Genomic DNA, 15467 nt, shown 5'->3' on the forward strand with positions numbered 1-15467 from the left:
CTACCACCCTCATAATCACCTCCATCATCCTTGTCAAGCCTCTTCTTAACCACTGCCTGCTTAATAGACCCCTCCTTCTTGTCTTTTTTCCTAGCTTTCCTCTTCCAAACCCCTCTTTTAACCACCTGCACTACCTCCTCACTAATTGCCCCCTTAGTTGGACCCTCAGCAGACACCACCTTCTCACCTATATTACCAGAATCCTCCCCCCCCCCCCCCCATTATGCACATCCTTGCCTCTTCCCTTAACTCCACTTCATAGAGGCCCTCCTCACCTTGTTTTTCTCTTGATTTCCTTTGCACCTCACCCCCACCCTCCTCCCTATGGTTTCCTTGAGTATAATATGACCCTTTCCTTTCAACAGAGAAAACCTTCTCAATTGGGTCCCTTTCTTTACTTTCTTTCCCACCCTTCGAATTGGACCCTTCACTCCCCCTTATGTCCTCCCCTTCAGAGGCCTTACTGCTTCCTCCACCATCTATGACCCTATCCTCCATTTTCCTCCAAGTGTTTGACTCCTCTTCCTTTCTAAAGGCTCTGCCGAAATACTTGGTTTTAACCCCCTGATTGGCCCTCAACCATTTACCATATTGATTTTCCTTACCATCTATCTCCCCCACTAAGCTAGAACATCCCTGCCTTTCATGAATCACACATCCACAATCAAAACATATTCTCGGCATCTTCTCATAACTGAATGGAATCCATATGTTCTCTCCCTTCACCTTAATGGTTCTTCCTCTAGCTAAAGGCTTTGTTAGATCCAGGGAAATGAGTACTCTCAAATAGCTACCCCATCCACTCTCATCATCCTTTACATCTACATCCTCTACCCTTCCAACCGTGCCTCCTATCTGCTCTCCTCGTTCTTTTGTCATACAAGAAAGAGGCAAATTATGCATTCTCACCCATAGACGTTCAGAATCAAAGTTAACCCGATGCACAGGTATGTGTCCCACAAACTCTTTCAAAACAAACATTTGATTATCAAAAAGCCAGGGACGCCCTCTCCAAACTCTCTGCATGTCCATCTCATTTTCGAAAACAATAACAAAAACATTTTGACTTACCTCAGTAAACTGAGTTTCCTTGCTTATTCTCCAAATCCTGGCCATGGTAGACCCCATTACTTCTTTGCTTATTGCTCTTGTCGAGCAGACTTTCCCCACCAAACTCCTTGATTCTCTGTCTTTCATTTCCTCGGATACTTCATCGTCAATGACTATATCAGCACTTTCCCCCTCCAACAACCTGAGTCTCTTCCACCTTTCTTCCAGTTCTTCCATCCTTTCGGCAACTGCAAACACCTCCTTCCACTGGTTTTCACCACCTGAAGAGAAACTCTCGCTGAAACACCTTCCTTCCTCCGTCCTGCCACCTTGTACCGCCCTGCGTCAGCTCCTGACACTGAAATGTGCCACCACCAATTCTGTTATAACTAACTCCACGTGCCTCTGCACACTCCCACTCCACCTCTTTTCCTAGAGAGAAAAAGAGAGGAGACTGCCTCTTTATTATCTATATGCTAATCTCCCAATAAATATTGTAGATCGAGGTGATTTTATTTATTTAAATTAGCCTAACAAAAAAGACAAAGACCCGCTTGGATACTTAAAATATCTCATAATACTTGTTAATAGTAGTGAAATATTTTAAATTAAGATATTTTATTAGGTTTTGAAAAAGAAAAGAGAAAAAGTTAAATAAAACTATTACAAAGTTAAAAAACTATATTATTTTTTGTATTTCATTTGGGAGTTTGGAAAAATTGTAATGATTAAATGAAAATTTTAAAAATCTGAAATTGAAAATATTTTGTATTTGAGTTATATTTGGAAATGAAATATTCGAAAATACTTTAGCATCCAAATATATCCTAATGCTAAATACAATCATAGCATGTGTAAGGCTAGCAAACTCATTTGAAAAAAAATAAAATCTATTATTAAAAAATAATTTTTCACATAATTTTGAAAAATGTTGTTTCTTGCACGTGTAGTAAGTTTGAATTTATTGACTTCCTATGCCGGCACATTCTACAAGTTTTGACACCAAAAAAAAAAAAAAATTGTTTGGATCTTGTACTGCAATCATATGTGTTAGAGAGGTGGACGATCAATGCAAAGAGTCTCGTAATACATGGGATATGTGTCGATAAGGGCCATTGGAGACTGTCCCAACTACATTAGCCATGAAATATCGTTTGGCGAGACAATTTTATATAATTGCTCAGGTAGGGTCACTATCTATTAAGAAATATGAGCATGCTTATATGGAAATAGAGACCATTCATCAAGAGCTTATCTTAATGAATGATGATAACGATGGTGGTAACAGGGAGGGACATCCAGTCCAGAGCTAAATAGTTTCAAACTTTTCATTGCAAGATTCTCCAATAATTGTATTTAAGAGAAGGCCCAAATCATTACGAGACAATAATCCAAAGGAAAATGTACCAATAATTAAGCAACGATGCAACATTTGTAAACAAGAATGGCATGTTAGAACCAATTGTCTATCACATAGATAATTGCAATGATTTTATTATATTTCTAATTATGTCATATGTTCCTTGTATGACTTTTTTACTTGATGAAATATTTTTTTATAGGAATATGGGTGAACCAAGTTCAAATATATTATATCCAGACCTGGCCACTATATCAACAACATTTGATATGTATGAATACTAATTTTATCTTATATAATTTATATTTAAATGTTTAATTTGGTCACTTCTTGTCACCCCTTTGTGAAAATTATTTTTGGTTTGTAGGAATATGCAATTCACACAAATGTCAGAAAATGAAGAATATGAAATATCTTGAAATTTTCAATTTTTACAAGATGATTAATTACTGGCAGCTGATATTTTCCAGCCATTATACTTTTAGAGGCATCATACTTTTGTAGCCATTAGAAAGGGGATGATTTAATATAGATATATACCAATTACATGTAGTCATCATGCCCCCATGATATCATTACATTGTTCAGTCCACACCCTTGAGAGTAAATCTCGTATTTGGTATTGTAAGTTGGATTGTTGTAATCTGAATTTTCCTTATAAATACACTAGTCTTATTGAGAGAAGCATAACAGGATTTTCCAGGATATGGCTACATATGTTTGGATATGCCACTTCGATCATTTCAAAAGAGAGAAGTAAAATCGACATATGAGACTTCTTGATATTGTTGTGTCTTCCCACCTAAAAAGTCTAGACCATAAAAAGAATCCACAAGTGTTTCGTGTTGAGTATTTCAAACCTTTGAAGAATTCTATAATTTGCTTAATTTTTGTTCCACAAGTACTAATTATATATACAAGTTGGAAGATCAAGTCGCGTAAAGACCCATTATATTTATTATCTATATGCTAATCTCCTAATAAATATTGTAGATCATGGCGATTTTATTTATTTAAATCAGTCTAACCAAAAAGATTAAGGCCTGTGTGGATCCTTAGAATATCTCATAATACTAGTGAAATATTTTGAATTAGGATATTTTATTGGGTTATGGAAAATAAGAAATAAAAAGTTAAATAAAACTATTATAAAGTTAAAAATTTGTTTGAATATGATTGTTTAATATTATTTTTGTTTTGAAATTTGAAAAAATTGTATTATTTTTTGTATTTCGTTTAGAAATTTAGGAAAGTTATAATGATTAAATGAAAATTTTTAAAAACCTGAAATTGACAATATTTTATATTTGAGTTATATTTGGAAATTAAATATCCAAAAATACTTTAGCATCCAAGCATACCCTAATGCTAAATAAGTCCTAGCATGTGAAAGGTCCGCATACTCATTTTGAGAAAAAGTGTAGTCCACTATTAAAAAATAATTTTTTTCTTTAATCTCATATTTATTTATTTATTTTAAAGACAACGTGAGGCTTGCACACCTTATCATTTCTCAAACACCCTATAATTTGTCTCACAAGATGCATGGTATCGCAAAAATTGATCAATTAATAGACCCTTTTGTAATTGTTTTTATTCTCTTTGCTCGATTACCTAAATATTATTCGGGAAAATGATATTTTGCACCCTCAATTAATATCAAAATTAATAATCAACATCCTAAACTCCTAATAATTTGATGGTTTGCACCCTTTAAATAGATTTGATCATTACGAACAATGATAAATAAGATATGTGCATGGCACAATTTTGTTCACAAAAATTCTATGTATAATAATTTTTACTTATTATTTATGTATTTTATTAATATAATTGACTGTATCATTTTTTTAATATAAAATAACTATTTTAATTAATTACATTAATAAAATACATAAAAAATATATAAAAATAATTATATATAATATAACTCTTTGGTTTAATGGTAAAATCTTAATTGATGATGTGAATTACTAACTTTTTAATAGTTTAAGCTGTCGGTTGCCGTAGATGGATCGGTTTCGGCCCGGGGGAGGGGGGTGTTGGTAAGAGCATTCTCATCCACTTCCCAATAACTTAACCAAATCATTATTTTCATTTTTTATTCCAAATTTATATTTATTTAGATATATTTGTTATCTGTATTCTTTCCTCCAACTATAAAACATATCATACAAATTAAATTTTCTTATTTTTGTTAATGTGAGCAAGATAATATTTTAATATCTTTCAATAATATTAAATAAAGTTATTTTTACTAAAAGTTTAACTAATTTTTATTAACAAACACACATTTCCACAATGCTATGTACAACTTCAATTCCCTAATAACTATATATTTCTAGATTTTTTTATTCCGAATTTAATTATATATCTCAATTCCCTACTAATTTTTAAAATTTAACCGTTACATAATAATATTGTTGGAAAAGATTAATTTTGACAAAAAATTATATTATTCTTAAAAACGTAATAATTTTGGAGATATTATCGTACCTGAAAAAAAATATTAAATTTTTGTTTACAATATTCACTAGAGAGGATAATATATAGTTCATAACATAAGAAAAAAGATAAAATACTAAGTGGTTTAGATTGTAAATAGAAGTAAGAGAAAAAATAATAAAGAAACAATAAAGAAAGATTATTTTAGTAGAATAAAAAGAAATATAAAGTGAAATGTAGGAAATTTTGAAATGATGAATAAATTTTAGAAAAAAATGTGTTTCAACTAACTCACAATCTACTTATTTACTTATGAAAGTGGGGCATGAAACAGCAATACTGATGATATGTGTAACATGATGTTGGTCGGGTAGCTAGCTGGCAGTTTTTGTACGACAAAGACATTCATCTCGGGAAGATAAAAGCAGGGCATGTAACACGTTTACCAACCATTTAAAACTACCTTATACCTAATATATATTCTGAAGTGCAAGGCATTCATTGGCTTGGAAACTAGTCGAATGCATCAAAAACCCTAAAAGGTAGATCACCCAACCCATTTGTAAATTACTAATTTGTGCTTTCGTGCGTAATTAATATTTTAGATTAATTTCAGCTTTTAGCTTTTAATATATAATATATTTCAGATTATGAAAGGGTACAGTTATTCAAACTAGACTTCAAGATATTAATAGTACTTATCATTACTGTAATTTTAGTTCGATTCATCCAAACAAAACAACTTTCGACAATTATTATCATATTATGTACTATTGATAAGCTTTCACTACTTCTATCGATGCATTAAGACAAAGCAACTTTTGACATATTATCGTGTTACTGAACACTTTTTACTATTTTTGTCACATGTAATTATCGAATGCAAGTCTCTATGAAAAAAGTCCTGTGAAGGGAGAGGTCAGAGGAGCATGCAGAAATCTTCCCTCTAGCATCCTTTGATCTCCCAAAACGTTCACTTCATATATATATATATATATATATATATATATATATATATCTTCTTATTCACTAAAGAACTATGTTTAGTTTAATAACAAGTTTATTTGTAATTTATTATATCATTTGCCATGCATGCATGCACCTTTTCTTCTTATCATTATTAATTTATATATATATACTTATTATATTATATTATAGCAGGCCTCCCCTTCGGTAGCTTATCCTTTCAAACCAACGCAATTACTCCAAGATGTTCAAGATCAGGCCATTGATTTGGACTTTTCACATAATGATACACAATTTGTATAGAAATAAAAAATAAAGACCTAGAGTCATCGGTCTTCAATTATGAAAAGGTATAATTATTCAAGCTAGACATCAAGATAATAATAGTTATCATTCAGATTTTAGCAGCTTACTCATGGAATTAAATTATAATAAGTCTATAAATATACTTCAAATTAATTATTTATGTAATTAAGTCATGCTACACCCACCACACGAGAGTGTAGCACGAGAAATGTCACCGATAAGATTAAATGGCATTTTTTTATATATTTTTTATATTCTTAAATATTTTTCTTAAAAAAAAATTACAATTTTATTAAAAAAAAACAATTTCTTAATCATTAAATTAAAAAAAATCAATCCATAGTCTCCATCGATGGCTTTTGTCGGTGGATAAAGTATTTTCCTATCTAATTAGCCCTCGGCCCAAAAAAACAAACGTACGTAACTTATGTCATACGCTTTAATTAATTTATATATGCCATTACACGTTGATCCTAATTTTAAGAGATTTTCTACTCAATCTCTGTTTAATTTGGCTTAAACAATTAAAGACCGATCGATCGATAGCTTGAACCAAAAGAATAAGAAAGTCTTGTGGTTAGAATATGTCAACTCATTATTTATTACAACATTACATTAATACTCAAGTCTCTGCCTGTCAACCTTTGCACGTACGGTGGCTATATATGTAAGTTCCAGGATGGGGGATGCATGACTACTTGCAGGCTTTTCTTTTCTTTTTCTATGGGCATGCATATGACAGCTTGCGTTTCCTCACGCTCTTTCTTTGAAACTCCCTACATCTCTCTCAAAAAACTTCTACTTGTCTTTCTCTGCATTACGTACCAATGTTATTTAGGGTCGGTGGTCTCACTTGGTTGATAAGAAGCAGGTAACCGCGCCCTTTGCTTTTAATGCATTTCCTAGAAGACCAACACATATTTTTTCCTTTTTTTTTGGTGGGGGGGATCTATAAAAGAAAGCAACCCATATAATATTAGTTGGAAGTCTTTCAACGTAACTTTCGCGTCCTTTCCGTGTACCACGTACGCGCGTTTCTCAACGCCAACTCTTTCAAGTATAAATGGCTACTAGTAGTGATGCATGTATATCATGTATATATATATATATATTTATGTATGTATGTATGTATTCTTACATGTGCTCGATCCCTATATTCAAATATGCACTATATATTATATATTTAGCATAGGGGAGTTGTATGAATAAATTACTTGCTGGGATATATTTAAATTACAATTAGTTTAAATATAATAGTAAAAACGATAAATTACATGTTGGTTACGTGAAAGCATGTGATGTAAGATTTTCTTGTAAAATAACTGTATGTATATATATATATATCTTGAAATAATCATATATGCATGCATTGATCAGTACCGAATGCATATAGAATATTGGATCAAGCTTATTTATAGAACAGTACGTATTATAAGGGGGGGCATCGGGCAGGGGATCACAACATGTGGAATATTGCATGTATTGTTCCATCAATGACGCTTAAAAGTCTTACGAGATCAGACACGTGGTATATAATATGTGCGCGTATGCGCGAAGACTGATGATGATAATCATCATGGATATAGTACCGATCAGAAGTAGACCGCGTACAGTGAGAGGCATGATGTTCATGTGAACGCGTGTGTGAACAATGAAAAACATGCAATGTTTGTGAAGGAGATCGATCGAACTTCATCATAGCTTTGGGGTCTTTTCAATTAGCACTAGTATAAAGTCGTCTGATTCCCCTCATCTTGATTCATGATCATCCATTGCATTTACTTCATGTTTGTTCTTTTTCGTGGTTACTTCAGAGGAAAGGCCTACCCACCATGCAGCTAGCAGTACGCTTTTCAAGATGAGGGGAATCATATTGAAATGTTAGCTACGCGCATGATCACTAATATATATATATATATATAAATCGAAGTCGTTTTACACTAAATGCACATGTTGGAATGAATATTCATAATTGTTACTTTTTAGTAATAAAGTTCTTATCAAAATCAGTGCGCGCAAAACGCACTCATTAGTTCACCAAGGACGTACCATCAATGTCGATCGTGCACGGTGTCATTATCTGTTGAAAAAGATGAAAAAGCATAAAGCACTAGCGGCCGACTATATTATTGATCTAGCATATACATCAATGGAATTTTAATTTAGATCAGTTCGACCTTTTTTAGTTTTTATTTTATTTTATTTTATTTTATTTTATTTTAATTTTGACCGGCACATTTATTGAGTTCAAGATCATGCAAGATGCATGTCTGATATATATTACGATCGTGTGTGATGGTCGATATATATAGATATCATCACAGCCTCATGACATGCATGCAGAGAAGATAGATAGATATTAATGTTGATAAAGGAAAGTCCTTGATCAGCCTGCACTTGTATCTTGGCCATAGTTTATGTTCTTAATTAATTATGCTTGTGATTAGATAGTAAGCACAACGTTGCAGAGATCGATCGAGCTAGCCTTGCATGGTGCGATCCCCGGCCCGTGGCATCCAATTTATATAAATATATATATATATATATATATCTCACATTTATATATAGAAATTAAAGAGATTAATACATAATCTCTCTATATCAATTTATTAGGTTGTGTTTAGATGTTAAAGTGATCGATCACAGATGATCCGAGTAATTGATATGTAAATAGTATATTTTTTTGAGTCCTATTAAGATATGTTTAAATGTATGAAATAGATTAAAATATATATTTAAATGTACGAAGTAAATTGAGATATGTTTAACTTTTTATAAAAAGTTAAAAAAGTAATGAATCTGATCTGTGATTAGTTTGATATAAGTTAATATGAGTTTTATACCCAAACATAACATTTTCCTTTTTCTAGCATGCACATCATGCCGTTAATGTGTGTACCCTTTTAAAAATATATATATATATATATATATCTGGAAGAAAAAGAATTGATTCTCACATGATAAAAACTCAATAAGCACGTTTTAGTACTGATCTGATCACGATGCGGATGTTGATCACTAACGTTGTAAGAAATGCTAATTAATTAGTAGATCATGTGATTAGACTAATTAAAGTACTAGTCGTCATGCATGTATATATATTTTGAGGCGATACCAATGTTTTGCATATCATGCCGGAATAGTAACCGGCAAGGGAAGGTACTGTTTCGTGCCGAATCAAATATATGCCGTTTCGGTACTTTTCGGTCAATATTAGTTAGTTGTGGTATTTTTATAATTAATGTAAAAATTTTGATTTTTTTGTAATTTTTACTTAAATTTTCACATTCAAAAATTCTTATATGTGTTTTAACTTTTTAAGACTTATATTGATATTATTTTAATATATAATTTATATATATATAATTAATTTATTAATATATAGACAATTCTGAAACGGTTAGTGAAACAGTATTTAAAACTTTGTGTGAAACTCTATATTTGACAGAAGATATATGGATAAGGATGGTGCTTTGATCAATTCCCCCATCTCTGTTTAATATTAATACTTCTAATTGCACGCAATATTATCATAATTCTCAGAGACCAAAACAAATATACTTAAACGAAGTGCCGTATATGTCACTTTAATTTCAAAATGGACTATGCATTTAAAAAATGTAAATCAAAGTTAGTCCCATGATACTGCTTTATTTATTAAGCTTTAACCGTATATAATAAGACGTAGAATGATTTCTATATATGTTTTTACGTAACTGAGGATGTCACTAGCTAAGCCTACCTATTTCTAGCGATAAAATCCGATATATTACTATAAGAAAAATGAGTATTTGTGATGAAATATATACGATGAGAATGATTATTTATAATCAAAATATACTCATTTTGACATAAAATAATCATTTTCGCATGAAATAATTGACCGCAACTGAACAGATTTCTTGTAGTACTATGTAAACATGCGAGAGAAATTAAAATTAAACATTATTAAACATTAATCCATTAATATGTGTTTAATTTTGTAGCAGTTTGAATATTGTGTATATTGGCTTAACTGTTTTCTGAAGAGGATTAGACACCTAATCAATGATGTAAGATCTTGCGTGTTTGCAGATTCTGCATATACATATATTGCAACTTGTGAATTAACTAACGCGCGACTAATCGTAGGAATACTTTGGTATTTTTTGGACAGAACTATTTAATTGACTTCAACTTCTATCTGTAGCTCTTAATTGAAAAGTCATTAGAAACCCAACCTTTTACTTCATCCACAATTAATAAACTACTACGACTTCTCTTGATGGTGATCATGACCTAGCTAGCTGGCCTTGACGTATAATTAATTATTCCCTATCGACCCAATTTACTACAAGAAAACTAAACATATATATATATATATATATAAAAGATGAATTATTTGCGACGAGAATGTGATTTATAACGAGAATAAATTTATTTTAACAATAAATTATTATTTTAGCAAATAAATAATTGTCTACAAATAAATAATTTTCTTATAATGCAACTTAAGGATGGGCAACTGGGCATGTCTCCATCCACCCTGCCTTCACATGGGTGGGGTGGACCTACCAGATACCCACCCTGCATCTGGTCCCCTAGCGGAGGTGGGCAGCGGGCTAATGCGAGCAATATGTTTTATAAGGCTAGCTATAAGCTCTTGAAATGTTGGATCATGATGGCATGAAAAAGTTTGCATGTACAACATTGTAATCGACCAGAATATTCAAAAAATCAAAGGTGTAAAGGCTGAATATCAAGAAAGATAGGCTTAAAAGAAGATATTTTTGTTGAAAATGTTAATTGTCAGACACCAAAGCGCAGCTGATCGATCATGTGTTCAAATAAATTGACTCAAACTTACCCTTAGAATTTTCGTTTGCATAAGATTTGGGGACTTGCGGCATGCAATATTATATAACATACCCAACAATTTTTTATTGATTTATTTATTTATTCAAATGGAATTCATTTTCACGCACGCGCATATCGATCGCTGATCATTTTGTGGCTGTTTACCATCCAACATTTACTTGTTTACAATGACTGAGAAGTCTTTTTAATATCTTTAGTAAAAAGTGTTAGCTGGCTAGCTAGGAGTTCAAACCTTGGATGGTACGTATTCTCTATTTGATTGTGTCAATAATAATATTTTCATAACTTAAAAAAAAAAAAAAAATTAAAATTCATTTTCACACGTATAACTATGATCGACTCGGTGGCAGCTTCATCCGTTTGTTTACCTTGACTGGCAATTGTTTTCTTCTTTCAAAGCAAATAGTGTTAAAGAGGGAATTTGGTCTTTGGCATCTTCTCTAAGAGTACTCTCAATAGATTGTCTATCCTATTCTTCAAAATACATCATCAAAATTCACTTTTTTTATTTTACATACTGATTTTTACGATACACCATACATCATTAGCTTATCTATTTTTTCTCTATATCATTTAAATATAATTATACTTTTTAATATTTTTTATTCATTTAAAATCAACTAGGGTCAAAAAATTGTGACTGAAAGGGATAAAATCAGCAACTGATGAGAGAGAAATTAATTTAATATGTTTATAGCCTCAAACAGTTTCCTCTACATTTAGAAGAATTACTGTAGTAAAATGTAAAGTAAAGATAAAGTAAAAGATCTATTGGAGGTAAGTTTTGCACTAATTTTTTTATATTTTAAAGCTAATCGTATTTTACAGCACCCATTGGGAGTGCTCTAAGGCGTGATAAGCATAATATTGATTTCCAAAAATATTTTTTTTCATTTTAAATTTGTATAATATTTTAAATAAATTTCTATTCGAGTGCGTAACTTGTGAAATTATCTAAAATGTGTCACATATTCCAATATTGGTATGATTGAAGATGATGAAACTAACTTAATTAGGCTGGTTTGGAAGCTGAAAGAACTCCTCAAGAACAAGATTACAAATAATGGACCCGAGTTTTATCGACATAAAAAATAAAAGTACTGGATCTACAAGAACTTAAGTAATATAATTTAATTTAAAAAAAAAAATCTAAATATTACAAATCAAGTTTTATCATTTAAATGACGTGAATGTTGATTTTACACTTTACTTATTTAATTCAAATATTTCATAAACTTAAAAAACTTAAAATTCATTTTCACACGTATTACTATCCACTCGGTGGCAGCTTTCATCCGTTTACCATTAGCATTACTTATTTATTTGTTTACCTTGACTGGCAATTGTTTTTTTTATCAAAGCAAAAGTGTTTAGAGGAAGTTTGGTCGTCGGCATCAAGGCAAAAAGTAAGAGGGAATTTGGTCGTTGGCATCGAGGTTTTGAGTATGTCTCATACCAGCCAGTATGGCTGGTATTTACCGTGACAGGCAGTGATCCAAAATTAGTAAATTTTTGTAATTAATGTAAAAATTTTTAATTTTTTATAATTTTCAATTCTCACATCTGAAATTATTTAAAATGTGTCACATATTCAATTGGTATAGCTCAAGATGATAAAACTAACTATTGGTATAGCCGAAGATGATAAAACTAATTTAATTAGGTTTAATTAGATGGTTTGGAAGAAAAAAGAACTTTCTCAAGAACAAGAATACAAATAATTGACCTGATTTTGATCGACAAAATAAATAAGAGTATTGTAAACCTCAACAACACATATTGCTTACGTAATATAATTTAATTTAAAAGATAAATTTTAAAATTTGAATATTATAAATAAAATGTTACTATTTAAATAACGTAGATATTATATTCTATAAATCGACTTGATAATAAAATAACTCAATAATTAATATTGTATATATAAAAATTCAGAATCCAAACTATTTCATCTATCAAATCATGTATCCTTTCATCTATGGCCGTGAACGAACTCGCTTGTCAAAGAGTTCAAAACAGGAACATCAAACATGTTTGAGGCCTGGACGGACATAAAATTCAGTCAACGAAGTGGTAAAGTGAGAGAAGCAGCGTTCCACGCTTGGATGCAGACTTTTAAGAATCTCTTGGTTAAGAAAACACGTACGCAAACGCATTCAAGTCAGGGAGAAAAGGTCAATATGTTTATTACTTAAGCCCCTAATTGATAGGATAGTCAGCAATTTAAAATTCTGTTGTCCTTGTAATAAGAGGGCAGAATCAAGGGCATTTTAGTAAGAATCCCTCTATATATACGTGCATTGATCGATTCAATACCAGTTGGTTTACAAGTTGTAGCCGCTGCTGCCCGCAGGGTCCCTTCATTCTTCGATCTCCATAATTCCCACTTTCTTGTAATCTCTGTTTCTGATTAACTTTCTCTCTATCTCTGTTTCTCGATCTCTCGATCTCCGTCTCCATGAATATCGGTTCCACGCTTCCTGCTCAAAATATCCATCTCTTTCGGGCCAGACGTGCCAGCTTCATACGCCGGATGTCTCGGCTAAACCCTTCGGCAAGACCGGTGGCAGCTTCTTCCATGTTGACGACTGAAAAACCGGAAACATCGACCGAGTTTACTCGGTTACACCTGGCCAACCTAGAGAGACTGCTCCAGACGTCAGCCCCACCGAGCCAACTTGACACGCAACCTCCGCAGAAGGATTCGAGTAATTATGGGTCGATGGAAAACAAGGGGAAAAGTCCACTAGAAGGGCTTAACTTGGCCAGGCTCTGGTCGGAGGTGAAGGCAGCCGAGGAAATGTCGCCGCGGCACCTCAACCGGCTCCAGCGACTCCTATCAAAGACGAACGAATACTCTCCCAGAAACAATCTCGGCAGCAAATGGCGCGAATATCACGGCAGCAACCACTGGAAAGGCCTTCTGGACCCTCTCGACGAGAATCTCCGTCGTGAGGTTATCAGGTACGGCGAGTTCGTTCAAGCTGCTTACCATTCTTTCCACTCCAACCCCGCCATGCCGACTGAGGAGCCGCCTCAGCAACGCCACGTGGCTTTGCCCGATAGGTCTTATAAAGTAACGAAGAGTTTGTATGCCACGTCATCCATCAGATTACCTGACATGGCGCCGGATTGGATGACTCAACGGTCCAGCTGGATAGGTTACGTTGCGGTTTGCGACAACAACAGAGAGATCCAACGAATGGGACGTAGGGATATCGTCATTGCACTCCGTGGTACCGCCACGTGTCTAGAGTGGGCCGAGAATGTTAGAGCCCAACTTGTTGAAATCCCTGAAAATAATAATAATAATAACAAAACCGATGCGAACCCAGCTCAAGGACATTCCAATTCCAAAGTGGAATGCGGGTTCTTGAGTCTGTACAAAACCCCCGGAACCCATGTTCCAAGCCTATCAGAGTCCGTGGTCGAAGAGGTGCGTAGGCTGATAGATCTATACAAAGGCGAGGCTCTAAGCATTACAATCACAGGCCACAGCTTAGGTGCGGCCTTGGCTGTACTCGTTGCCGATGAAATCAGTACATGTACAGCCTCAAGTCAGACGCCACCGGTCGCAGTCTTTTCCTTTGGTGGGCCTCGTGTTGGCAACAGAGCCTTTGCCAGCCGCATTGATGCCCAAAATGTCAAGGTGTTGCGAATTGTTAACTCTCAAGACGTGATCACTAGGATCCCTGGTGTCTTTGTTGGAGAAGAGCTCAACCAAAAGCTAAGGAACACAAGTATTGTCGGACAGATGCTCGACATGCTTGAAAAAAACATGCCATTGGCATACTCCCACGTCGGAACAGAATTGCGGGTCGACACGAAAATGTCGCCGTATCTAAAGCCGAATGCTGACATGGCATGCTGTCATGACTTGGAGGCATACTTGCACTTGGTAGATGGGTTCTTAGCATCCAATTGTCCATTTAGGGCAAATGCTAAAAGGAATTTAGGGAGGTTGCTAAAAGATCAGGGATCTAATGTGAAGAAATTATATACAAGTAAGGCATTAACTTTAAACCTTGAAAGAGATGGACTGCCCATGTCTAGTTGCTTGCCTAGTCCATCTTGATGTTTGGTTCATTGTAAGATGAGTCGAATGACATATTATTTCATTATTATTTCATTTATTTCACAATCTCAACATCGATGTTACTGAACTATGTTGGATGGTCTGTATTTTGGTAAAGCACGAAATCAGACTTTTTGAACTTTTTTTTCTTCAATAAAGCATCATTTGTTTATAGAAATTGATTTTTCCACCAAAATATAAGCTCATTATTTAAATTAAAAGTTATTTATTCCAGGCAAAATAAAGAAATAAATAAAGCTACAGTCCTATATGAAAATTGAAGTCGCTTATACTATACGTCATCTACATGACATAATTTGATTTATAAATTTTAAATTTTAAAATTTATCCTTAAAATTAAATTATGCTATATAAATAGTATGCGGTATAAAGACATTCAAATAAAAT

General features: G+C 33.1%; 1 protein-coding gene across 1 annotated transcript; it reads left to right on the forward strand.

Moving 5' to 3' along the window:
* The first annotated feature begins 13287 nt into the window (after positions 1-13287).
* Positions 13288-15117, forward strand: LOC122288851 (phospholipase A1-Ibeta2, chloroplastic). The gene has a single exon (XM_043095647.1). It carries the CDS (start codon positions 13443-13445, stop codon positions 15057-15059), a length of 1617 nt encoding a protein of 538 aa, XP_042951581.1. The 5' UTR covers positions 13288-13442; the 3' UTR covers positions 15060-15117.
* Positions 15118-15467: the final 350 nt, after the last annotated feature.

The sequence above is a fragment of the Carya illinoinensis genome, chromosome 12 (genome assembly GCF_018687715.1).
Source record: "Carya illinoinensis cultivar Pawnee chromosome 12, C.illinoinensisPawnee_v1, whole genome shotgun sequence".
Classification (NCBI taxonomy): domain Eukaryota; kingdom Viridiplantae; phylum Streptophyta; class Magnoliopsida; order Fagales; family Juglandaceae; genus Carya; species Carya illinoinensis.

What these genes read in the sequence shown, in the direction of transcription:
- LOC122288851 (XM_043095647.1), top strand. Translation starts at nt 13,443, where the DNA reads ATGAATATCGGTTCCACGCTTCCTGCTCAAAATATCCATCTCTTTCGG.